General features: G+C 45.0%; 2 protein-coding genes across 4 annotated transcripts; one reads left to right on the plus strand and one right to left on the minus strand.

Annotated features, from left to right (window-relative positions):
- The first annotated feature begins 6129 nt into the window (after window positions 1-6129).
- Window positions 6130-16812, plus strand: LOC119294984 (DNA damage-binding protein 1). The gene is made up of 19 exons (XM_037573299.1): window positions 6130-6315; window positions 6865-6913; window positions 7018-7077; window positions 7179-7270; window positions 9504-9555; window positions 9750-9812; window positions 9913-9962; window positions 10513-10588; window positions 11270-11482; window positions 11581-11687; window positions 11777-11885; window positions 12273-12473; window positions 12583-12798; window positions 13038-13148; window positions 13733-14008; window positions 14367-14641; window positions 15181-15532; window positions 15663-15947; window positions 16051-16812. The coding sequence occupies exons 1-19, from the start codon at window positions 6212-6214 to the stop codon at window positions 16630-16632; spliced, it is 3273 nt and encodes a 1090-aa protein (XP_037429196.1). The 5' UTR covers window positions 6130-6211; the 3' UTR covers window positions 16633-16812.
- A 146-nt stretch (window positions 16813-16958) lies between these two features.
- Window positions 16959-19928, minus strand: LOC119294988. 3 transcript variants are annotated; one of them, XM_037573306.1, is made up of 4 exons: window positions 19906-19928; window positions 19542-19798; window positions 17784-19467; window positions 16959-17662 (listed from the first exon to the last, which is right to left on the minus strand). In XM_037573306.1, the coding sequence occupies exons 2-4, from the start codon at window positions 19700-19702 to the stop codon at window positions 17318-17320; spliced, it is 2190 nt and encodes a 729-aa protein (XP_037429203.1). In that variant the 5' UTR covers window positions 19703-19798; window positions 19906-19928; the 3' UTR covers window positions 16959-17317. The 3 variants fall into 3 exon arrangements, with proteins under 3 accessions (XP_037429203.1, XP_037429201.1, XP_037429210.1); XM_037573304.1 differs by having other exon boundaries at window positions 19542-19922; XM_037573313.1 differs by having other exon boundaries at window positions 17483-17678; window positions 19542-19922.
- Between the last annotated feature and the right edge of the window lie 6683 nt (window positions 19929-26611).

The raw sequence follows: 26611 nt of genomic DNA on the forward strand, positions 1-26611 counted from the left end.
TGTCCTTGTCATGAGAAAATGTTCCGGCAACGTGTCATCCAGTGGCTCTGGTTTTTCCTCCCGTTTCACAAGAAAACTGGTCAAAACCCGGCTGGTTCGATTGGTTCTGTCCGGTCTGATTGCAGGACGGTCCAGTGAGCTTAAAGAACCGTGAGGTCCAGTCCGGGTTTTTAAACTATGCTTGGAAGAGAGCTTTTCTTTGGTGACTTTTTGTATGACCATCTTAGTCTAGAAAGCCATGAGAAGAATGATTAGTTACAGCCCTATCAAACGTCAAAAACAAAACAAAAGAATGTTGCTACAAACACTTGCACATTATCCATTCTCAAGCCGCCGACGGCACAACACAAGTGAGGAAACAAACATTTGCTCAGTTTTCCCCTTTATTGTCCCTCTCCATTATTATTCATAGTAATGTGCTCCTTGCTGAGCTTTATGATTTCCATAGCCATTCTTCCCTCTCCTCTCTGATTGCTTTTCATCGTCTCTTTGCGTTTACCCTATTTTCGTGACTCTCCTCTCTTTCTTCTTCCCGCACCATTATTTTGACCGTTTCAGAATCTTGAGATTTCTTCAATGCATGTGATCCCTCTCCTCACCCTTCCCCTCCTAAATCTTAGAACCCTAATGCCACATGTGCTATGCCGGAAATCCATTTTTTTATCCTATGCCCCAAGGAAAATCAAAGAAGAAGAAAGCCTTGGTATTCTCTACTTGAATTCGGGAAGATTCAGATGCCGAAATCAATAGGAATGGGAAAGCGGAGCGGGCAATAGGGTTATGACTGAGCAATGGGCGACGCTACCTAGTGCCGTCTCGTCAGCTCCTCCACCCTCTTGGGCATCTCCTCCACAGGGATCGCCATGGCCTTGGCTACCTCCTCCATCTTTCCCCTATCAAGGTTGAGGACCGACTCAATCAAGTTCCCGTCGAGGTAATTGTGGGCCCCCATCGTCTTCTTGTCGTTGTAGAATGACCGCCGCTGCTCGTGGCTCAGGCTGCCCAACCCCCTTGATGAACTTAACCAAGAGCTTCCCCAACACGTAGTGGCCGTGGGGCAATGAAGTGATGATGCTGATGAACCTGTTGATCGTGCTGAAGATGACTGTGGGGATCTGGTCCATGTCCCACTCCGGAGGGCGCATCACGAGGGACCCATGCCGGAACCTGTTCACAAAGTCCCCGGCCACCTCCAGCCTGCCCTTCTAGTCGTCCGTGCATGACGGCATTGTTGTTCTTGCGCACCGTGAAGAGGTTGTAGCTGTTCTCTGCACCGACGTAGGTATCAGAGCATCTCCAGCCGTTTGGCCCCCTAGGGGCTTGAGATAGTGCCGCCTGGGGGCGAACCGGCGATAATTTCGACGTGAGGGCGACTGGGTCCCCAACCGCCGCACCCAAGTCGGCCTCAGACGCCGTTTTTTGAAACACAAAATCGGCGACGCAATTTCATCCAAACTAGGCGATTCATTGATATTTTTACAAAAGAACTTTAAAACAAAATTGTTAAACGCAAACTAAAAACGACTAGGCCCATCCGCCGGCGCCCGCCCGCCTTCTACATGCCGAGGAGCCTGTAGAACTAGGTGTAGTCGCTGCCGTCGTAGTTGTTGCCGCCGTGCTGGGTGCCGCCGCCGTCCCTGCTGCACCCCTGGCCAGCGTTGCCGACGCGCGGGGGGTTGGACGGCCCAGGCGCATCCTCGTCGTCGTTGTTGAGGGCGACCACGCCGCCCTCCTCGCGTCCCCGGCGCCGAGCGGTGATCTCTTCGAAGGCCCGGCGCTGGCGCTCCATCTGCTCGTGGACGTAGCCCGCCTTCGCCCACTTGAGGGCGGTCTAGTTGTCGGCGACCATGGCCTCGTGCTCCTTCTTTACGGGGAGCAAACTCGGCTCGGTCTTCGGCCAGACGAGGCGGTAGGAAGAAGGAGAGGGGTGGCCGCCCTCGTTGATGACAAGGGCGCCGCCGCGGGTGCGGCGCCCCAGTGGCGTCTCCTGCGTCTCCAGCATGACAGGGCGAAGCCCCGGCGAGCCGGAGGACAGAGAGCCAGAGCCCGACGATGACGATGTCGCCATCTCCATTCGTCGCGACGTTCAGGAGCTGTCGTGGCGGCGAGAGAAGGAGGGGGGCGCCGGATACTCCAGGCGCGGCGTGTTGCCGGTCTCAATGTGCTCGAGGATGGCCTCGAGTGTGCGGCCTGGGACGCCCCACTATCGGTGCCTCCCCTCAGAGTTGTGGTGGTCGTGGGGCTCGACGCCGTTGGTGGGGGCGATCTGCTCCTCATGGCACCGCTCGAAGTACGCCGTCCACATCGTGTTGGTGTCGGGGGCGTACCTCGGCTGGTTCTGTTGTGGCTCCAGCAGCGAAGATCGGATGAGCGCGATCTCGGCTCGCCGGGCCGCTCCGGTCGGCGCGGGCGGCACCGAGACGCCACCGGCGCCGAGCCTCCAGGTGCCCAGCACCCCACATGTCCGGGGGCGCCGGGTAGTCAGCCTCGTAGAGGAGGCGCGCCTCATCCTCATGCAGATGGCGGCGGCCGAAGCCGTTCGCCACTACGCCGTCGCCCGGGAAGTGCTCAGCCATTGAGACATCGGCGTGGGAAGAGGGCGAGAGAGAGAGAGAGAGAGGCGTCGGCGGCAAGAGGTAGAGGGAAGGGCGTCGGTGGCGAGAACTTGTGCGTTCACCGGCGAGGGAAGACGACTTTTACAGCCGCAGATGGGTGGTGGGAGAGCTGCCGCCGTGTGCCGCGTGGCAGGAGCGGGCGGGACGCTCGTCGCCACGTCTTCACTGCGCCGCTCGTGAGGCATCAATGGAAGGCTGATCTGCGCGGCAGCTTTGACATTGATTCTCGCAAGAAATGAGGCAATGAGTGAGGGCGACAAGGCGGCGAGTCACTGATTCGACGGACCCACTCTTTTTCGCGCCAAAAAAGATTCCCCCGGCGCCCCCAGCGTGCCAGGTTCGGTCTGAGTTCGTCGACGCCAGTTTCGGGTCTAACCGATGAAAAAAAGGGATTCTGAGGACGCGATTGGACCTTTTTTCAGCGGCGGCGCTAAAAAGGGTCTTGGAGGACCTGTTGGGGCCGCGGCTGGAGATGCTCTCACCATCGATCACCTCAACTGCAGTCATCCAGCTCACATGGTAATCCTTTGCAAGCTCTTCGATTAATCAACCTTATCAGAATATAGCTTCAACAATGCCCCCACATTAGCTCTTCTCTGAATGGATCATGCAGCGACGAGCCCGAACCTGACCCACTCAATCCCGCCTGCCTACAAGTACATCCCGGTGTCGCTCAACCTGCTACGCTCTCTCCCTCCGGCACGCCGGCCGATCTCCATGAGCAGCCCCCTGCTGCTGTCTGACACTGCTATATTCTTGTACTCCTTGGTCATCCATCAGATTGCTTGTGTTCATTCTAAAAGAGCGAGCTCGTTTTCATTTACGGAAGAAAACATAAGGACATCGATCCTAAAAAAATGGAAAAAGAAAACATCAGGATATCACACGGTATCTTATTCCGGAAGCACGTGCAAGACAAGATAGATCATGAATGTACCCATGTATATTATCTTTATCTTTACCTAATAATAAAGCAAATTAGGTTTCTTTCGTCCGTCATGTCATTTTTCAGAAAAGTCCCTTTATTTCAGAGAATTCAACCCGCAGTCTTGTTTTAAGTTAAAATGAATCGTTATTTTCGTATTTTACATAAAAGTCCTTGTCTTTTCTTAAAATCAACCCGCCGTCCGGATTTAAGTCACACACGAACCGTTATTTTACATTTTTAGAAACCCCCCTGATGTTTTAGATAATTTATCCATGAATCATATTTAGGTCAAACAAATGCTTTTTAAAATCGTCCATATCTTTTAAACCGTAACTCTGATTTAAACATGTTATATATGAAATTTGATTAAAAAATATGTAGAATATGAATATGAAAATATTTTTACCTGTTAAGTATTTTAATATTATTTTAGAATATATTTGAGTCAAACCAAATGATTTTCTAAATTATTTGTATCTTTTAAACCGTAACTTCGATTTTAACGTATTATATATGAAATTTTATTAGAAAAATGTGTGGAATCTAAATATGATGTTACTTTTATCTGTTAAATATTTTTAAAATATTGTTATGGAAGCAAACTTATAATTTATAGCGTAAGATTCATTTTTTTTTCATACCGGCGGCGATCCAGATTGCAAATATACACCCCACTATAACCATATACGGAAAAGAAACTATTGATAACTACACATGCATACCTCTGAAAAATGTCGCAGGGGAAAACAACAGATTTCTCATCGCAAGAGTGAGAGAAAGCGAGCGAGAGAGAGGGAAGAGAGTGGGAGAGAGAGAGATGCCTTAGGATTAACCATATTCAACACACGTTTTTTGTTGTTTTGTGTGAACACCGAGGCCATCGACGGCGAGGGTGAGGAGGATAAGCGGCAACACAAATATGATACCTCACAAAAATAAAGGAGATGGACCTATTGTGGTCTTGAGTGATGGTTGTTGAGTTAAAAGCGTGTGTTATGTTTTCTTTCCCGTTGCTCTTCTGCTAGTAGGTGATAAACATCACGCATCTAAAAGAGCACATCATAAATTGCACAATCCACTTCATGTTTTGAACTGTCCTCAGCTAGGAAATGTACACACATTTACAGATAAAGCACTCCACCATAACTGAAGAGATGTTTCACATGTTAATTGAAGAGTACTTCACATTCAGACCCGAGAGTACCGGTACAGTGGTGGCAGTGTCGTACCCATAGTAGCCGGCTGGCTGGCCATGAGTCCCGCGTCCGCACGCCGTCGCTGCACTCGCCGCCGGCGTCCTTGCACGGCGGCCGCCTCTCCCGCACTCAACAATACGCGGGCGGCGGCGCGGCCCAAGTCCAGCGCCGAGGACGGAACGGAGAGGGAGGAGGAGGAAGAGGAAGAAGCCTCCCCATTCTCGTCGGGGCCGGCATACGGATCACATAGATCTTTTTTTCTGAAGGGGCTGATCCATGGGAGCTCCTATACGCCGCACGTTGTGGCAAAATGACGTCGCTTCGCACAGGATACACAGCGAGTGGGCCGGCCCATGGCAGACAGGTGCGGGTCCTTATCAAGCGCGATGGGAAGCCATGCTGGTACTGTAGCAAAAATAAGAGAAATAACAAGAGGGAAATCGAACTCCAGACCTCGCAGAAATGAAGTGCTCCCAATAGCCATCTGAGATAAAAATCCTTCGTGAATAATTCGCAGCGCTAATATCTAAGAACTAGCCATTTTTAAAAGGTGTTGAATTCTGGCAAAATGTTTCAAAGTTCCAACATTTTTTGAACATTGTGAACAAATTTTGAAATTCAATATTGTCTAGAAAAAGAACATTTTCGAAATTGTTCACATTATTCAAATCCCGAACATATTTTCCAATTGTGAACACTTTTTTGAACATGCGAATATTTATTTAACAATGTGAACAAAATTTCAATTTTCCTTTTTGTAAAAGCGAACAAATTTTGAAAAAAGTGATCATTTCTTGAAAATTTGGAAACCCCTTGTGCAATTTTGAAACGTGAACATTTTTTGAAATTCTCAAACGATTTTTCACCCGTGAACAAAATTTGAAAAGAGGAACATTTTTTGGGATTCAAAAACTTTAAAACCACAAATATTTTTGGAAAACTCCTGAACATATTTTGAATGTGAACAAATTTCAGTAAAAAGTGAACATCGCGAACATTTTTTAAACATTGCAAACAAATTTTTTAAACTCCGCAACATGTGGCAAATAGGAAATTCCGAGAAGGTTCCCCAAAACCAGATGGCTGAAGCGATTAAACGGGCCGGCCCAAGTTGATCTCTCGGTCGATGTACCTGTGCGAAAGGTCGACAACTTGCCGCAGAATGCGGCGAATAGGGTTTTCCCTGATCCATCGATCCATGCGAGAAGAGAGAAGAAAGGCTTCGGCACGGCCCGAATGGAACGCAGCCCAGGGCCACGCCCATTGAGCGCGTGGTGCTGGCGGGCCGAAAGGCGGCCCGCTCGACCGGCGTCCAGCGCCGTGAAAACGAAGGGGAGAGGGGAGCCCAGCCCCAGCCGCAGCGCATCTCCCCCCTCCTGTCTCTCTCTCCCAGCACCGCTGCACAGAGCCCAGAACCCTCCTCCTCCTCCTCCTCCTCCGGCGGCGGCGGCGGCGGCGGGCGGCGAGGGGAGATGAGCACGTGGAACTACGTCGTCACGGCGCACAAGCCCACCAGCGTCAGCCACTCCTGCGTCGGCAACTTCACCGGCCCCCACCAGCTCAACCTCATCGTCGCGTAAGCCACCCTCCCCGAATCCCCTCCCCTCCCCTCCCGTCCATTAGGTAGGGTTCACCTCCCGCCCGGCCGTCCCCGCGCGCCCCCGCTGCCCCGCGTCCGTGCTCGCGCGGCCTAGGGTTTTGCTCCCGGTCGGAGCCGCTCGCGCGTGCGCGTGCCTGATTTGTTCTGCCGCTAGGGATTCCTCTCCGGCGAGCCGTCCGGGAGGATCTGGAGCCATGGGTGACTAAGTGTACTGTACGGCCCTAGGCCGCAGCGCGGTGTTCTGTAGGTCTGACCCGTCGGGCCGGAGCAAAATGGCGCCTTTGGATAGGACGACGTGTCTGCACCCTCACCACACGTAGGTACCCTGATAGACAGGAAATTTGACAGAGCTCATATGTGTCTGAATGCAGCAATCGATAATGTGTTCAGGGAACTACAGTATTTCATAAGCTGCACACTTGTGGTTCCGTAGCTAGATGCCATCGTTTTTCTCTTTAATTATTATTATGCCGGGTTCCTGCCAAATCCCACTGCTAAACGCGTTTGCTCACCATCAACTTTCAGGAAATGCACCCGCATCGAGATCCACCTGCTCACGCCGCAGGGCCTTCAGGTAACCGACAGACGCGGTATCTGTCGCCCACCTCTCTGTTTCTTTCTTCGCTTACACAATAATCTGCCTTTTCCGCAAGACCGTGACACTTGTTTTGTTGCCAGCCTATGCTTGACGTGCCCATATATGGGAGGATCGCGACGATCGAGCTCTTCCGGCCTCACGTGAGTCAACGCCCCGTACCGTCAAAGGCTGCTTCTTTTTTTTATTTGTGCGGTGCGATGTTTCTGTCGGAATGATTCCCTAACTGTTTCCCCTGTTTCAGAATGAGGCCCAGGACTTCCTCTTCATCGCCACGGAGAGGTACAAGTTCTGCGTCCTGCAGTGGGACGCAGAAAAATCAGAGCTTCTCACCAGGTATGGACTCTTTATGCCCCTGGTTTTGTTTTGCAAGGCGGGTGCGTAAATTGGCATGCGTCTGCGGGATAATATTGGTGTTTTAGAGCCAGGAAATTGGATAGTCCAATGGTTCTGGTTGACTGTCATGCAATTTTGTGTATCACGAGTCCCACACACTGTCATCAAGGTGATACCTTTTCATCCAGGCAGGCCAGGGAGGTTGCCATGGTCGATTACCTATTTACTGTACTTAGCAATCAGTCTTCTTTACAGCGCTAGCTGTTAGGCAGGGTGGCTGTAATGGCTGGCTTGTAATATCTTTGGATAATTAGTACCAGCCAGCTCTGGGTCCTTCGGGACTCTTCTTTTGTTCAAAAAGGAAAAACTGTAACAAGGGAAGGGGAATTAATTTTGACTTTATTGGTGTGTATCCACAGGATAATATTGGTGTTTTAGAACTAGAAAATTGGATAGTCCATTGGTTCTGGTTGACTGTCATGCAATTTTGTGTATCACGAGTCCCGCACAATGTCATCAAGGTGATACCTTTTCATCAAGGCAGGCCAGGGAGGTTGCCATAGTTGATTACCTATTTGCCGTACACAGGGAGCAGTCTTTACAGCACTAGCTGCTAGGCAGGATAGCTGTAATGGCTGGGTTGTAATATCTTTGGATAATTAATACCAGCTCTGGGTCCTTCTGGACACTTCATTTGTTGAAAAAGGAAAAACCGTAACAAGGGAAGGGAAAATAATATTGACTTTATTTTGGGTATAGAAGACTGCTCTCTGCTTAACTGTGTAGATGGCCTCATGTATTCTCCTTATTGCTCTTATCTACAAAGTTTTGATTTTTTGTTCAAACATAGGACCATACAAGGACCCGAAATAAAGTCTTCTGTACAGTGCTAGCAGTTGACTGGGTTGGTTAGACAGGTGTGTCGGGCGTGTCTAATTCGAGTAGGCGGTGGCCTGTTTAAATGGTGGTAGAGACACAGATTGAGAGGGAAAGCTAACTTTAGTTGCCGCTGGCTGTCGCTGTCAGCAGGTCTGTTGCCAGCATGACAGGTGATGATAGGTGGCATAGACGTATGTTGGGCAGGGTTACCTTTGTTTTTCATACGATTCAAATGGGCACCTTGATGGCCTTTTCTTTTTCATACGATCCCAGAAAAGGATCGGGTTCCACCATCAAAGGATAACGGAACAATAACAAAAGAAAGCATCTTGGTGCAAAGCAAAAACCATTGTTGAGGAAATCGTTAACTGGTAGCTGCTCGGTCGGCTGGTGAGTAGGGGATTAATAGGCTAATCGGCAAGTTTATCGGCCATTTAATCAATTAATTGGACGATTTATCGGGTAATTGGCTACTCGGGGACCCTATGAGTAGGGATTAATCGGCAAGTTAACTGGTTAATCGGATGAATTCTTGAACAGGGGCAAAAACTAAAACAAGGTTCACAAATCGCTGCCACATATATCCGCTAACTGAAAAGAATTAAAGAACAACCCTGAGAGCACATTTCAAGTTTTATCCTAGGCCAGTTCCATGGAAGAATTAGCCGCCAAAGCCCAGAAAACTTCCATTGCATCGCCATATTTCAATCTTCCTCCATAACTCCTGCTTCCGATTCATCTGCCTCATTGTCTGCTGCAGTCCTTGCTTCGATCCTCATTGTCTTCATCTTCCAAAAGTAAGCCTCCACCCCCTTTCTGCTAGCTGTTTCACAGTGCAGCTTGTATCATTGCAAATTGCAAACAAATCAGGACATTGATCTTTCAAGGGTTTTTATCAACACACCAGGTATCAACCCAGAAGTTTGTTTGCTGGCCATTACCAATCATCATATCTCCCTTAGTATACAACTGTTTGATCTTCAGCAAATCAGCTCAGCAAGGTGAACTATTGATAGAGCCATTTACCAGACTGGCACCATTCTTTACTTTCCAGATTCCACCTATCATATTTTAGAAATATTATATTTTCTTCTAACTATATCCTGCCACATACCTTCCTTACTTTCCAGATTCCACCACCATTTACAAAGTAGGCTGACATTAATTTTTTCCAGATTGTGTATGCCAAGCCCCCCTTTCTTCTTAGGTCTACAAATCACAGGCCATGTACCTGATGATCTTGTGCCCGCATAGCGTTTTGTTAAAAACAGGGTGCACATTTTCACTGCATGTTACTTTCTGAGAGTTATTAGCATGCTTTCATACGGGAGTATAATTTGTTTGGATTATGTAGATCCATGGGAGATGTTTCTGATCGCATTGGCCGCCCTACGGACAATGGACAGGTACTGTACTCAAAGCTTCAAGTTTGAACTCTACTTCTGGTTTTGAAATGATATTAATTTATGCCTTATTTGAACTTCCCATTTACTGTATCAGTTTATAGCATTCCGTATCTACTAAAGAGAGTGATGCACTCTGTCTCTTAATTTAAGCTGGAGCGATAATGCTACCGGTGGCCTTTTTACTTGTAATGCAGATTGGGATCATCGACCCTGACTGTAGACTTATTGGCCTTCATCTCTATGATGGATTGTTTAAGGTAAGCCCAGCCTGCTACTTATATTTTCATGTCTTTTGCTCATTCATTCCTGGAGTCAAGCTTCACATTTCCTATCCTTCAATGAATCCTTGTGTGGCAGGTTATACCATTCGACAACAAAGGACAGCTGAAGGAAGCTTTCAATATCAGGTACCAGTATGGCATGAATAACTGAATGACATTGCAGATTAAACCATTCATTTAGTGATATAGTCCAGACATTTATGTGGTACACTGTAGTCTGCAACTAGATTATTGATGTGCATGGTCATGCTTTTGCCCGGTAGCTCCATGAGTTTGAATTTTTATGAGATCTTGTTTCTTTTGTCAGAGGCAAACATAATGTACACAAAATCATGCTTTGTTCCGATTTCTCAGTGTTATATTTTTGTTGCTTGATCTGCTATTGGTTCAGAAAAATGCGTCAATGATCTTGGTTCTGTATTACTTTGTCTTTACAATGCTTGTTGGTCAAGTCAAATCTTAAAGTTTCTCGAGCAGCATAGAAAGTCGTACCGATATTTGCATGCTTATTTCTGTCCTAAAGTAACTAGTAGATGGATAGCACACTTGTTAAAAGTTAATGATAGAGTTAATGCTTCATTAATGATGTTCTTTGTTTAGCCATTTGATCCGATTAACTTAGATGTGTTTACATCACTCTGCCTTATATTTAGCGTCTTTTTTCTCGTTATGTCAGACTAGAAGAACTTCAAGTATTGGACATCAAGTTCCTGTATGGCTGTCTCAGACCTACGATAGTTGTGCTCTACCAGGTTTGCTCAAAACTTCTGCATTTCTTTACATCATTTCTACTATTAAAATCAAAATCAAAATCAAGCAGGGCAGAGTATTGAACTAAATTAATTGATATGGTTTGCCCTTTTACTCAAGTGGAAAAAATATGGTGTATTCGTTTATGCATTTAATCCATGTTTTTTACCCTTTAAAATGTAATCAGTTTGCAACTTGCAGTGCTTTACGCTGCTTATACATGGTATACCATAGGTTACTGGTGAATGTTTGTACCTTTGAGTTTCTAGATTAATTGATAATGTTATCCAGTGATTTTTTTATGTCCATATTTTTAATTTTTAGTCTCGACATGTCGATGCAATTCAATACTACTGAGATGATTACTTGTTTCTTTTTTGAAATAAAACAGAACTGACTTGCTCTTCATTGTTCCATTCCTCGCTGTAAAACTAAGTTACCCCTATAGAAACTCTTGGACTGGTTTTTTACTTTTAACATCACAAGCTGTGCCATTTATCTACTGAAATAATCTAACTATTATCTTTTGGGCACTGACTGAACATACCTTCTCTTTATTGCTGTTGTGCGCAATCTTTTCACTTTTAAGTTTTGTACCTTTGTAATTCTTCTACAAATAATTTGACCACTAGCGTGATAGTAACAGATCTTGATGACTTGTATTTTCTGTACTTACATGTCAGGATAACAAAGATGCCAGGCATGTTAAGACATATGAAGTTGCACTGAAGGAGAAAGACTTTGTTGAGGGTCCTTGGTCACAGAACAATTTAGACAACGGAGCTGGTCTTTTAATACCTGTACCAGCTCCACTCGGCGGTGTCATAATTATTGGCGAGGAGACAATAGTTTACTGCAATGCTAATTCTACATTTAAAGCTATACCAATCAAACAGGTAATACTTACATCTCTTCATTTTTCTTGTATTCTAGTCACATGATCTATCTGTACAGTGATGTAATTATTTACCCTTGATCTTCTATTTCCTGCCAGTCCATCACAAGAGCTTATGGAAGGGTTGACCCAGATGGCTCTCGCTATTTACTTGGTGATAATTCAGGCATTTTGCATTTACTTGTCCTTACCCAGGAACGAGAAAGGTACTAGCCTTTGCACTATTTTGGAACTAAAAGAATCTTTGATTTACTACTTACAAGTTCTCTCTTTTCATGTGTTCGTTACATTTTAGGGTAACTGGTTTGAAAATTGAGCATTTGGGAGAGACTTCAGTTGCATCGTCAATATCGTATCTTGATAATGGTGTTGTCTATGTTGGTTCTCGATTTGGTGATTCACAGGTGGGTCAGTAGCAAAGTTACAAGCTACCACTACTCTTGCTTCTTACTCCATGCTAGAGAAGCAACTTGTGTCTTCTTTGGTGCCATGCAGCAATTGAATACCCATGCTATTTTTTCACTGCTCCATGTTAGATGAAAATTCTTGCATCTCCATTGGTAACTTGTACTCGTGCTTATGTCAAATTGTTTGAAGCTACTCTCCCACCCTCACCTCCCTAAAAGTAAAAGTAAACCAACCAGTAACAACTAACAGGCAGTGCACCCACAGAATTGTATGCCTGCATGTGCAATAAAATGTGTGCACTTACTGGCAAGAAAGTTTCAGTCATCTGTTGTGTAGTTCTTCAGAATTGAAATTTGCACTAAATGATTTGTTGGTCTTGACAGCTGGTAAAGCTGAATCTCCAACCTGATGCAACTGGTTCATTCGTCGAAATCCTTGAACGGTATGTGAATCTTGGACCCATTGTGGACTTCTGCGTGGTTGACCTTGATAGGCAAGGGCAAGGTCAGGTGGTCACTTGTTCAGGAGCATTCAAAGATGGTTCCATTCGAGTGGTTCGTAATGGTATAGGGATTAATGAGCAGGTATTGAATTGTGCATAATCAATTTTTTGCAAGGAAATTAACAGTACTCTGACATGTCCTATAATTTACTCTAGAAAGCTGATCTGTATATCTTCTCCTGTGCAAGTAGGCTTCAGTAGAGCTGCAAGGCATCAAGGGATTATGGTCACTGAAGTCTTCCTTCAGTGATCTGTATGACATGTATCTGGTGGTGAGCTTTATAAGTGAGACTCGGTTCTTGGCTATGAACATGGAAGATGAATTAGAAGAAATTGAGATAGAAGGGTTTGATGCACAAATCCAGACTTTGTTCTGCCAAAATGCCATCAATGATATGCTTATACAGGTGCCTTTTCTAATGAAATATTTGATTTCTCTGCCTTTCTTGATAAACCACAACTGTATTATTGTGTATCCCAGTAAAAACATCTGGGTGCTAGGGAAGTTAAAGAAACAGCAGATGGGAATTGATTATAATCCTGTGTAATGAATGGAAAAGTACTGTGGATGATTTCAGTATTTTTTTGGTCAAGTTTTATGTCCCCGGTTTCCTATTAGCATCTTATGAGCTATTCTCAATGACAGGTTACTGCTAATTCTGTCCGGTTAGTCAGTTGCACTTCTCGGGAGCTAGTGGATCAATGGAATGCACCAGAAGGATTTTCAGTCAATGTTGCATCAGCTAATGCCAGTCAGGTGGGTATCTTCATGGGACCCCTCCTTTCTCTTTGGGCATATTGCCAATGATGACCAGCTTATTAGACATGTCTGTGACAGAATATACAACTTGGGGTATTCATGTTTTAATTCTTCGTCAATACACATAGTCATAGTCAACAAATAGAAATTGACCAAACTACACTGAGAAGTGTTCTTTTTAGCGAAAAGGAAAGGTTTAGAGACATGAATCATAAGCAAGAGAAGGGAGGGGAACTAATCACTCATCAGAGGGTTTACTGTTGATATACCGGTCCACTTTCATCACTGCTGCTCCTTGTGTGTATGCATTTCAGTTCTTTCTTCATTTTGTATTGTTAATTAATTAATAACTTTGTTTCTTGACTACCAAAGTCAAAATCTTTGTATTATTTCATTTTACCTATGAAACAATGCCTGAAGTGTCATTTAGGCCTCTTGTGGCTGGACCTGCGGAACACTTGTTCATTATTAGGTAGATATATGCTAGCATGCTCTGCTTCACAATGCTAAATACATGATTTGAATTCACATTTATATTAGCTTTCTGCTGTAACTTTAAATAACACATTTTGTGTTTGCAGGTCCTGTTGGCGACCGGTGGTGGCCATCTTGTTTACCTAGAGATTAGGGATGCTAAGCTGGTTGAAGTGAAACATGCACAGCTAGAACATGAGATTTCTTGTGTTGATTTGAACCCAGTAGGGGAGAATCCACAGTATAGCTCTCTGGCTGCTATTGGGATGTGGACTGATATAAGTGTCAGCATATTTTCACTTCCTGACCTTGAATTAATCAGGAAGGAAAATTTAGGTGGAGAAATTGTTCCTCGGTCAGTTCTGATGTGTACCTTGGAAGGGGTATGTTGTTGACCTCATGTTTCATCATAAAAATATAAAGCTAATTTAAGGGGCTGTTTGGTTCTAGGCCTAGTATTGCCACACTTTGCCACATATTTTTGCCAACCTTGCCTAAGCTTAGTTCATCAAAATGAGAGCCACAAGTTGGCAAGCCTAAGGGAATCTTGCCACACTTTTTGTGTGTATGCCATGTGGGGCTCAAGTGTGGCTTGCCTAAGGTGTGGCTTGAACCAAACACTCATCTAAGTTAGTCAAACTTGCCTAACCTTAGGTGTGGCAACCTTTGGCAAAGTTAGTCACAAACCAAACAGCCCCTAAGTTACAAATGTTGTTGACCTCGGTTAATTTTCTTTTTCAGATTTCATATTTGCTTTGTGCTCTTGGAGATGGTCACCTTTTCAGTTTTCTACTGAATGCAAGCACAGGTGAACTAACCGATAGAAAGAAGGTTTCTCTTGGTACCCAGCCAATTAGCCTTCGTACATTCTCATCAAAGGGCACAACCCATGTGTTTGCTTCGTCTGATAGACCAACTGTTATCTACAGTAGCAATAAAAAGCTGCTGTACAGCAATGTCAATCTGAAAGAAGTTAATCATATGTGTCCTTTCAATACGGCTGCTTTTCCTGACAGGTATCTCTCTTTCTCTCTGAGAATGGCTGTTTTTTTTTGTTTGGTACTTCCATATTTAGCTCTTAATGCTTGTATGCCAGCAGAATCACTATATTTGAATCAACCTTTGATTACAATGATGAAACCTGACATATTCTGTGCTGAAAACAATAGTGCTAATAATTCTCTTTTCATTTTCTCATACGATATGTTCTTCTTTCGACTTGTTTACGCCATCTCCATTTGTTCTTGATGCATAGAAGCCAATGTTATGATTATCATTTGACACTTAAGTTTCTTATATGTTACAATAACAACAAAGCCTTTAATCCCAAACAAGTTGGGGTAGGTTTAGTTTCTTAGATATTACACTGTACAAAATTATATGGTGTAAAACAAATGGCTGCTAATTCTAACCTGTTCTACTTGATGCTATGGGCTTTTCACATGTTCCTTGTGTTCCATTCCATGAATTTCTTGGCAGCAGTTACTTTGAAACAATATGATGATTGTCTTAAACCCGCTGTTAAGTTGGTTTCTTTTGTGTATATCATTCACAGCCTTGCAATTGCTAAAGAAGGTGAACTTTCAATTGGAACTATTGATGATATCCAGAAGCTTCATATCCGCACGATTCCGTTGAATGAACAAGCACGGCGCATTTGCCATCAGGAACAGTCCAGGACACTGGCGTTCTGCAGTTTTAAGTATACCCAGAATAGCATGGAGGAGAGCGAGGCGCATTTCATTCGTCTGATGGATCATCAAACATTTGAGTTTCTGTCCACACATCCTCTTGATCAATACGAATGTGGTTGCTCCATGATTAGCTGCTCATTCTCTGATGATAATAACTTCTATTACTGTGTGGGAACAGCATATGTTCTACCTGAGGAGAATGAACCGACAAAGGTAATAACTAGAAGGGCTTGGCGTTACTTTGTTGGTTACGTGTTCAATTTACTACTCTTGTAGCTTCTGTGGTAATATCTTCATTGATTTTCCCTGCACATAGTGCTTACGTGACTGCATCTTGGTGTAGGGCCGGATCCTTGTATTTGCAGTTGAAGATGGAAGGTTGCAATTAATTGTAGAGAAAGAAACAAAAGGAGCTGTCTATTCCCTAAATGCATTCAATGGGAAATTGTTGGCAGCTATCAACCAGAAGATTCAGTTATACAAGTGGATGACGCGGGAGGATGGTTCCCATGAGTTGCAGTCTGAATGTGGCCATCATGGGCACATTCTCGCCCTGTATACCCAAACCCGTGGTGATTTCATCGTAGTCGGAGACCTGATGAAATCGATATCCTTGCTTGTGTACAAGGTAAGCATTGGCTGTTTGACATCTACTGCTCATAACACTGGTTCCAATTTGTATATCAGTCTCTTCATCAGGCCAATGACCAGTGTCTCCTTTTCTTGAGCAGCATGAGGAGAGTGCGATTGAAGAGCTCGCTAGGGACTACAACGCGAACTGGATGACTGCAGTTGAGATGATTGACGATGACATCTATGTTGGTGCAGAGAACAGCTACAACCTTTTCACTGTGCGCAAGAACAGCGACGCGGCCACAGACGAGGAGAGGGGCAGGCTGGAGGTAGTCGGGGAGTACCACCTCGGAGAGTTTGTGAACAGGTTCCGGCATGGCTCGCTGGTGATGCGCCTCCCCGACTCTGAGATGGGCCAGATCCCCACGGTCATCTTTGGCACCATCAACGGGGTCATTGGCATCATCGCCTCCCTGCCCCACGACCACTATGTGTTCCTGGAGAAGCTCCAGACAACCCTGGTCAAGTTCATCAAGGGTGTGGGCAGCCTGAGCCACGAGCAGTGGCGGTCGTTCCACAACGACAAGAAGACGTCGGAGGCTCGCAACTTCTTGGACGGCGACCTGATCGAGTCGTTCCTCGACCTCAACAGGTCCAAGATGGAGGAGGTGGCCAAGGCCATGGCAGTCCCTGTTGAGGAGCTGTCCAAGCGGGTAGAGGAGCTGATGAGACTGCACTAGGTGGTAGCGCCGGGCCATGTATATCCTGTTTTATTTGTTCGTTTTCGCTGTGTTGTAAACCGTCGGCTGCTCGAGAATGATCCTCTGCAAGTGTTTGTAGCAACATCCCTTCTCTGTGATAAGATTGTAACTTTATCTGTGCTGATGTAGAACTTTAGTGGTGAATCTCTCTTGTTGAAATGGTATCAAGAAAGTTTGGCACAATTACTAGGTGAACGTAGACGGTGATAACCATCTGGAAATGCAAAGCTTTGGACTTGAGGTTTCTGATTAAGATACTGACACAACAGCACAGGACATTTTGTCTCACTGATCACAAATATAAATACGGAGAGCACTGATAATATTTTTTGACAATGCATATATAATCTCCATACACCAGTGAATAAAATTGGCAATGCATATCTTCATACCACGTCACACAACCAACCCAGTGAATGAATAAAAAGTACCTAAACTTGATGGCAAATCAGCCACTCAAAGAGGTAGATGGTGCCATGGCATGCAATCCTTTCGCTTCTCTCACGAGGGACACTAGGGTACGCCTGCCAAGCTTTGATCCGGTTTCGGAGCTGCTGGCGGAAGGGCAAACCATGGAGTAGTCGAGATCTAGCATCTTCTTGGAAGCACTAGATAGTACCTCTATCAAGCTCCCAAAGTTGTCTTCTTTGAAGAACCCGCCACTCTAGTATTTCAGCATTGAAATGACCATATTACCGGCCGCCTTGCACACTGACAGGTTTTCGACGGTGGGGCCACTTCTTTTCACTACCATGTCCCTCAGATTATTTAGAAAGCTAGATGCATCCAGCTGAGGACGCAAATCAATGACCGACGACGTGTTGTAGACCGTCCCGCAAAGGCATAACAATGATGAAAGCAAGTTCGGTGACATAGTTGAGAGTGTGTTTACTTGGAATCCCTGGGCATCCTTGTTCGGCTCATTGTTTTCTTGTGTGCCATCACATTGGCTCTCTATGTCTTCTCCATTATGTGTTCCGTCTCCACAACAAAGTATTTTTCCAATCACCTGCGACGAGAATAAACTAACACTCTTAATTAGACTAAAACAGGCCCTAAATCAAGTGTGTTTGAAGTAATTAACTAATAAAAGAAAGGCTATTCATCATTTGATGACAAGGACTAATTACCTTGAGGATTGCTTTCTTAAGTTTGTGAAGGTATTCATCATCCTTGGTGTAATGGGTACATAGACACTCAAGAATTTCAGCCGATGCTTGTCTGCACGTCTCGTTTTCTTCATGTAAAAGTACTTGAGTGAGACTATCAATAACATCACCACTTGTTTGTATGATAATCGTGGCATCACTAATTCCGCCAAGGAAACATATATTTGACAGCGCTTCTCCCGCGTATCCTCTGATGGAGCTGCTATACTCATTATCCTGAGTGAAGATGTTGACTAGCATCCTAACAAAGTCTTCTCCGCAACAACTATTTTCTTTTTTGAGAAGATGAAAATCAAATGATCCGCTGATTCCAGTAGTATCCGTGTACAATCGCGTGAGAATCCAAATGGCTCTTTGCCGCAACTCTTCTTTGCACTTTTTACAGCTAAGAATCCTCCGGAGAGTTCTGATTGCTTCTCCGCAGCTTGAGATTTCACGGCGTAGCTTGGACCCGGTTTCTCCTTGAGCACCGCTTAAATGGCTCATCACTTCCATCGATCGGCCTACTACTTCGCACCACGTACCATGATCATCGGTGGTGTGGTCGAGTAGGTCACAAGTGACAGGTGCCATGATCTTGGAGACCAGATCTCGGGTGTTGCTCATGATTCTGCAATTGTTTTCGTCGGCGGCAAGGTTCCGGAGGATAGATAGGCCTTGTAGCAACAACTCCTTGTAGGCCTTCCCAAGTTCGCCGGCTGGTGAGGGACGCCCACGAGTAACCTGCAGTTTCAGATGCTGCTCGTATCCATCCTTGGATCTGGGATATGGCTCGGCTATACTATATTGTTCAAACGTCCCGATCAAGGAAGATATGTGTTGAATACTCCGAGGAAACTGCTCCAAATTAATGTAGAATGCAAGTCGCTCCACTATCATCGCGGCTTGAATTCTACCCCTTCTGTCATGTAGGCCTCTTGAATCTAGCATCTCTAGCAGTTTCGGCAGTACATTCCGAGAGGATGATGTAGACAAGACAAGATGTTTTATCAGCATGCGCTGCCCATGGACATTGGACCAATCATTCTTGCTCTCCACCATGCATACGGCTGCGTATAGGATCTTTACCCCGGAAATGCTGTCAACAGGTGAATTGGAACCAATCTTGTCTACAGCATATGTGACGAGGTTCCTTCCTTGGGTAAATGTCGGGTCCTTCTCACATCCTCTCCTTGTTTTACGCAAGTAGTTGTAAAGTACTGCTTGAACTTCCGAGTCTTCGGTGACCAGAGTCTTAGAAAACTTCTTCTCCGTGAGAGTCAACAAAAACCTATAGCAGAAGAGCACGCCCTGGAGCAGAGCAAGGCAGTACAAGATCTGCATTGCTGGTGCTAGGTTTGATGCTTTTTCATCTGAGTTGCCCCCGTGATCGTGCTCTACCAGACGCCACAATGAGATCACCCCGGACATGAATATCCCAAGCACATATATAATTGCCAAAGGGCTTAATATTAAGGCCAACACCATTACTTGAACCAACACTAAAAGAATTACCGAGAAAAAGAGAAGAAAAGACAACAAATCTTGGGTGCAACTCTTGCTAGGCGCATCATAGGGTACAATGCCAAACGAAATGGCCGCCAAGAACCCAAGGAGCGCATCCTCCATATAGCCTAGTTTCTCATTCAGAGTAACATCAAAAATCCTGTTGTACATCTTTTTGAATCAGATATGTACATATAAGTGGCAGGACGAAATAAGTGAGAGAGGAGTACTAACCCAGCTGTTTGTACAAGGGTGATGAACGCCGCACACCAAAAGTCCTCCTTATGTAGCTCAGACACGAAACCACCAAGAAGTACAACAGTGGTCCAAGTAAGCACCAGGAAACCCAAGCCACTGATGGCCATGGAGATAACCCACCCACACGGCGTAGCCATTGATAAGATATTCCTGGTCTCCCATTAATTCCACCCCCCTGAGAGCCAGTCGATCAGGTCAATCCGACGGGCTTTCAGGCGAAGAAGATGCTAGTACTGAAAAACAGAACAAGAAGATGATGAGATGATATGCAGCCAAGGGATTGATCGATCAGACTGCTAGCTTCTCGAGAAAGGAGAGGAGATGAGTGGGCCACAAGGACCTAGTTGAAGGGCTCAAGCAAAGGGGATATGCTTATGTTTGATTTTGTGTAAAATCAAAGAAGAGGATTGATTATATATGGACAACCTTTCGTTTCAGCTGGCTGATGACTACTCGTAGTAGCGCTCGGTGGCCACGTGATCCCGCTCCCATCGGACGGCTTTGCAATATCTTATCTGCTAGTTTCATTGACCATCCTTGTTCCACTCATTTGGTCCCATCGGATGAAAGCTGGAGAGTGGAGAGATCGTAACCAGGGCCAGCGGACACCTACTGCGACCGGACCTAGCTGTAGAAAAACAATAGGATGCAACACACTTTGATTAATCGTATGCTGCAGCATATGTAGAGTATAAGCAGCGGCCAATATCTCAACCGTATCCTCAATACAAGGAAGAGATCGAGAGGTATGTCGTGCTAGGAAAGAATATCAACAGATTCTAACATGCCTAATGTATACGCAATGCATATATTCAGCCCCCTCCCCCCCCACACCCACCCGCAGTCGAAGCGTCGAGTCCGGCGATGCAAATACTGCACCAGAAATCCTCAAAGGTGGACGCCGGCAAGCCTTTTGTCATCATATCCGTGAATTGCTGCGTCGTGGGAACGTGAAGAACTCAAACCGTCCCAAGGGCCAGCTGCTCACGAACAAAATAAATATCCAGCTCGATGTGCTTGGTGCGGCGTTGATGGACCGGATTGGCCGAAAGGTAGACTGCACAGACGTTATCGCAATAAAGAATAGTGACTTTGTCAACGGGATGAGAAAGCTCATGAAGAAGCCGTTGAAGCTATACGTGCACTCAGCCACATCGCAGGCCATGCCACGATACTCCACCTAATCGCTGGATCACGAAACCATGGGTTGTCACTTGGACGATCACGAAATAAGCAATGGTCCGGCGATGGCGGTGGAGCGAAGTCCGGCGATGATGGTGTTGATGCCGTCTCGATGACGCCGCTCGCTAAGCGGTCGCCAGAGCTGCAAGAATCCGCACATTTTGTAAATGACATCAGTCGTCCGAAGTGGAATCACATGTTCAATCACAAGTTTATTGCGCACATTCCAGAGTGTCCAAGCTAGCACACTAATCGCCACCCAAAGGGTGGGGCGAGTTCTACACCGGGAATCAATAATTTCCCGGAAGAGATCTGGGAGGTTGTCATGGGCCCAGTTGCCTCCCACTGTCTCTCGAAGGCAGCTCCATAAGAAAATGGCAGCCGTGTGCGAGCGGTAAAACGTCTTACCCTTGTCGAGGGCGACGTGTTCATGTTATATAGCAGGGGAGCCAAAACCCTAGATGGCTTACATGCGGTTTGAGGGAGAGATAAGAGAGAATCTAGGTTACATCTTGTGAGAGAAGAAAGGAGGAGATGGTTACAAGAATATCTCAATACAAACTACCTCCTAACCTTATCTCTAATATACCTAACCTTATCTCTAATATGCGCCGCATATGATGGTGTTTAACAAGCCGGACAGCGGAAGAAAATATGGTTAGTGTCCTCAGGGACACTGCATAGAGGGCAATTACCATACTTAGATTAATCGTATGCCGCAATATATATAGAATATAATAGGCGGCCAATATCTCAAACGTATCCTCAATACAAGGAAGGGTATAGGTGGAAGCGTTCCTACTCCTCCGTAGAGGAGCCACACGTATATATTGATCGTAGGCAGAAAGAGCCTCTGCCATGGCTTACAAGGTTTTACAGATCGCTAGGAGTTCGGTTGTTACACGAGAGGACAGAGAGAAGAATATCTACGGGAGAGAAATAGAGATAGAGTTAGTTTGAGATTACAGTGTGAAGTTTATCTCTGATTCCAACAAAGGGAACGGGAGATATGGCGTGCTAGGAAAGAATATGAACAAATTCTAACATGCCTACTGTACACGCAATACATATATTCAACCCCCTCCCCCCAACCACCCGCAAATGTAGCATCGTGTCTGGCGATGCAAATACTGGACCGGAAATTCTCAAAGGTGGACATCGACAAGCCTATTGTCATCATATCCGCGGATAGCTGCGTAGTGGGAATGTGAAGAACTCGAACCGTCCCAAGGGCCAGCTATTCCCGAACAAAATGAATATGGAGCTCGATGTGCTTGGTGTGGTGATGATGGACCAGGTTGGCGGAGAGGTAGACTGTATAGATGTTATTGCAATAAACAAGAGTGGCTTTGTGAATGGGATGACAAAGCTCATGAAGAAGCCGTCGAAGCTACGTGCACTTAGCAACGGCGCTGGCCACGCCACGATAGTCCGCCTTAGCGCTGGATCACGAAACCGTGGGATGTCCCTTATACGACCACAAGATAAGCAATAGTTCAAGAAACACACAATATCCAGACGTATAGCGGAGAGTGTCCAGACAACCAGCTCAATCATCATCCAAGTAAGCGATGATGTTTTTCGCAAAAAAAAAAGTAAGCGATGATGTCGATGGAGGGTGATGCCTGCAAGGTGATGCTAGATCCATGTGTCCATGGATGTACCGGAGGGTGATGCCTGCAAGGTGATGCTAGATCCATGTGTCCATGGATGTACCGGAGAATCCGATTCACCATGGAACAATGATCATGGCGAGGAGCATGCTATCTTCTAAACGTCATACTGCAACTCAGGATGAGTGAGCGTCAAGTACTGCAAGGCAACAATGATGGACCTGTAGAAGGAGGCATCCGGGAGGAGGCGTTGTCTGGCGTCGTGGGGGCGTCGATGGCGGGCCTGGCAAGGTTGATGTGTCAGTACCTGCTCTGAAGATGTATCAGTGGAAAACGGTGGCGACGACCTATGAGAGTGCGTCGGACCGGTTTGGGCCGCAAACCCAGTATGTGGCTTAGTTGGGGCCTCCGGTTTTAGATGTTAGGCATTTTTGCGATCTTTGTTTGGTATTAGGCTCGGACTATCGGCACCTCTTCATCAAGTGGATAGGATTAGCACCAAATGTTGCTAAGATGGTGGCTTCAGACTACCCGATGTACTATTTTATAAGGTCTTTGTAAATAATTAATAAAATTGATGCATGCGTCTTCCAGATGTAGAGGCCGAGGCTCATCCTCCTTTAAAAAAAATCTCTTTAAACTTGAAGCTTACATATAAGTTAAACAAAATATAGGAAAATGAAATCGAGTTATTGACATATTCCACATATATGATTATTCTAATTTCAGGAAATTTTGGAACCAGATATTTTTATTTCAACTGATAGAATTGTTGTGCTTTTCAGTACAATTCTTAGCCTATCACTGATGCACCATGCAGTTTGATTTTTTTAAGAACAAAATTCGGTTAACCATTTGAGAATGGAATCAATTACAGTACCCATTAATTTCCAGGAAAAATATGGTTTGGAATAAAAAAATAGACAGCTTAACACTAGGAACCAGAGTATTTAAGTTATAGATTTGACAATCACATTTAAGAATGTCAAATGAACATGCACAGTGGTGTTTAAGTTATACTCCCTCCGATCCTTTTTAGTTCGTATATAAGATTTGTCTGAAGTCAAGCCTCAGAATTTTTGACCAACATTATAAAAGAAGATATCAACATTCACAATGTGAAATCGACATCATTAGATGCGTCATGACTTTAGTTTTCATATCATATAACTTTAGTATTGTATATGTTGATATTTTTTCATATAAATATGGTCAAACTTTGCGATGTTTGACTTCAAACAATTCTTATATGCAGAGTAAAAAAGACTGGAGGGAGTAGTTTTAAATAGTCCGCTATAGCAGGGCTATAGCGGTTTGAGCAGGTGCCACTAAATGGTAAGCCCGCTAAACATACGAAATAGTCGGCTATAGCTGATTTGGAGGGTCACCGCTATTTGGCCTAGCCCGCTATTTAAAACATTTTTAACACATAACAACCCAGACAAAAACTGAAGATCTTAAGACCTTAGATTGGCAAATGCTGGAAGCAAGAGGATTTGAGTTGTCGATCCACAATTACATTTCAGAATGGCAAATGAGGATGCACAGTAGTGTTGGGCAAGCAACTAAAAATAGAAAAGGCGAATAGGTTAAGTGTTTAGTTACCTTGCATACCTCCTTGAAGCGGCGTGTGAGACTGCAACCTGAGAATGATGATGCAAATTATCCTTGCACCTGAACCAGAAGAAGAGAACGTATGGTTTAAGTAGAATTACAGTAAAAGTACACCGAGTCGAGCAGTGCCGGTCCCCGAGTTTCGAAGGCCCCAGGGCGAATTCAATGAATGGGCCCAATGGCGGCAATGGAGGAATTTTCTAATTTCATATATTGATAGATAAATTCTTGCAAAGCTATAGTAAAGAATGATATTTTTTCCTGGTGTAACATAGGATGAAGTGTCTTAGTTCAAGTCTAAATCAAATTTCATAGAACTTACATACATATATTGGAAAAAAGAACTGACATGCTAACTAACCTCCAAGTCTACAATAATCATGAGATCCAATTAACTTATTTGTTCGTTTCCTCTTTCTTCTTTTTATCAGAACCACGTAAAATATTATTTGGGCAACATGTCTGCAAGAAAAAGAGCAAAGTCAGCTAAACGTTGCAGTAAAATTAGTGAAATCCCATGCTCTTTAGCTATCGAAATCTAATCTTCAAGGACACCTTGAGTCGAGGGCCAAGTTGGCAAGACTAATGACCAAACTCTACTATTGTAAGAAGAAGAACATAAATTTATCAAAGTGTAAGATTGAGGGCTAAGAGAAATTCGTTAGAGATTTATCTCTGCTATTCCTTGCGGATGCCCTAGTATCCGGCAGCCGCTACCGTAGAGAATCAGTCGCTCGATCGACCAATATATGTGAGCGTACGACAGCATACCATGTTTTCTGAGGGGTTACAATTTTTTTTTTGAGAGGGCGCTGGCGTGCAAATAGGAGGAGGCAAAGAGCCGCTCGCCCTGTGCAGCCGTGCTCAATTCTAGCCAGTAGTCGTGCGTTTAGGCATCTTAGCAGTTGTGCTTTTGTTAGATGATGGGCCTCCCCTGCGTATAGGTTTTTTCTTCCATAGGCTACAACACTTAGGTCGGGGCCCCTAGTTTGGCTGGGCCCCTGGCCGTCGCCCCTGCTGCCCTGGCCCAGGGCCGGCCCTGGAGTCGAGTCGAACTGTCTACTCGCCTGACTAGTTTGCCAACAAATTAAAAGAGGAGAGTCTAAGTGGTTGTTTGACTAGTTTGGCTTGACACATCGTTTACTGACCCAGAACAGAACATGGGTTTATTCTATAGTTTTAAATAGCATGCTAAGTCTCTTAGTGGGGGACTTCTTCTAAGCTTGTTTTTAAAAATATTTGTTTATTTGTTTGGACCAATGTGTCTTAGCACAAGACCTTTTTAAGCAAGCTCGGCGAAACCAATCGAATCTAACCTACTTAGCAGGAATTGGTTGTGGCGCACCCGCCATGTTTTCCACGGCAGGGTATGTTGGGATCTTGATTTTCAATTTCAGTTTCAGAAAATTTCAGCACCAACCAAATCAGCGAATTTTTCAGTTTGCCTTTCAGCAAATGACCGAAATATTCACTTCAGATCATTTGAAAATTTGAAAAATATTTGAACTCACGTGCTGTACTGAAATTGCTGAAATATTTTGACTGAAACGTAATTGTTGTGGAATTGTCACGGCAGATGTCCTAGCAAAAGGACTTAGTCGTACAGCCATCGCAACTAGGAAGCTTAAAGGGGTTAATCGGGACAAAGGACACGAGAGGTTTTATACTAGTTCCGCCCCTTACGATGAAGGTAAAAATCCACGTCTAGTTGTGTTGGAATTGCTGGGGTTTCGATCACCAAGTGGCTAATCCGCCGGCTTGGTTATCAATCTCTTGTTTCTTACCCTAAGCCGCCACCGGGTCGTCCCCCTTATGTACACGGGTTGACGCCTGGCGGCGTACAGAGTCTCGGCCGGCTCATAAAACGTGTCTGGCTCGGTGACTTCTTTACATGCCTTTCTTTACAAGTCTTTCTTTACACACGGCGGTTTACAATATTGAGCCTTAAGCCGCCTCTGGGCTTAGGCCTTCTACAAGTCTTAATAACTATTACCTTGAATATTACTGGGCTCCTTTTGTAACCCGCCGTTGGGGCTGACCTGGCCCCTCCTGGGCGGGTCTTTACCGGTTAGCTATATTCCCAACATTAGGCCTCAGGTTGACTTTGAACTTTGTTCTTTGTCAATCTTTAATACTTAGACGAAATCCATCTTTCTCTCTTCGCAGAAATTTTTGTAACCCGCCATGACGTCATCTTTTGAAAATACGAAAAAACTACCATGGCGTCATCTCTTAACGGATCTTTATCCTTTAATGCCTTCCGAGAATCGAGGCGTCCATTTAGTTGGATAGCCATTATTTGGGTCTTCCTCGATTTTTGCGCCCGCCTGTTTGCTTACCCCCTTATAAATAGGCACGACCTGGTCTTTCTCATCCTTCCTTCTTCTTCATCTCCTTCCTCTCGCAACTCCCGCCGCTACTCAAGCTCCGTCGCCGTCAGAGAGCACCTCACCTCCGTCGACCTTGGCCGCTGCATCAACCGGAATCAGTCCAGAGAACGGCGGCGACTCTCCGCGGAAGATTTGTGGCTGTAAGCATTTCCTTTCTTGCTCCTCAGATCTGAATTAGGGCTTTCTAGGTTTCCGCGTGTTCTTCATAATTCATCACAGTTTCTACATAGTTCTTCCACTGCAGCCT

Source organism: Triticum dicoccoides, chromosome 1A, assembly GCF_002162155.2.
Source record: "Triticum dicoccoides isolate Atlit2015 ecotype Zavitan chromosome 1A, WEW_v2.0, whole genome shotgun sequence".
Lineage (NCBI taxonomy): Eukaryota > Viridiplantae > Streptophyta > Magnoliopsida > Poales > Poaceae > Triticum > Triticum dicoccoides.

Bases quoted from the DNA above. Each gene is read 5' to 3' on its own strand.
- LOC119294984 (XM_037573299.1), top strand. From the start codon at position 6,212: ATGAGCACGTGGAACTACGTCGTCACGGCGCACAAGCCCACCAGCGTC. The intron at 9,963-10,512 runs GTACCAGTATGG...TCGTTATGTCAG, and splicing joins AAGGAAGCTTTCAATATCAG to ACTAGAAGAACTTCAAGTAT. The intron at 12,799-13,037 runs GTGCCTTTTCTA...TCTCAATGACAG, and splicing joins TCAATGATATGCTTATACAG to GTTACTGCTAATTCTGTCCG.
- LOC119294988 (XM_037573306.1), bottom strand. From the start codon at position 19,702: ATGGCTACGCCGTGTGGGTGGGTTATCTCCATGGCCATCAGTGGCTTG. The intron at 19,468-19,541 runs GTTAGTACTCCT...GATGTACAACAG, and splicing joins ACCCTTGTACAAACAGCTGG to GATTTTTGATGTTACTCTGA. The intron at 17,663-17,783 runs GTAATTAGTCCT...TTCTCGTCGCAG, and splicing joins TTAAGAAAGCAATCCTCAAG to GTGATTGGAAAAATACTTTG.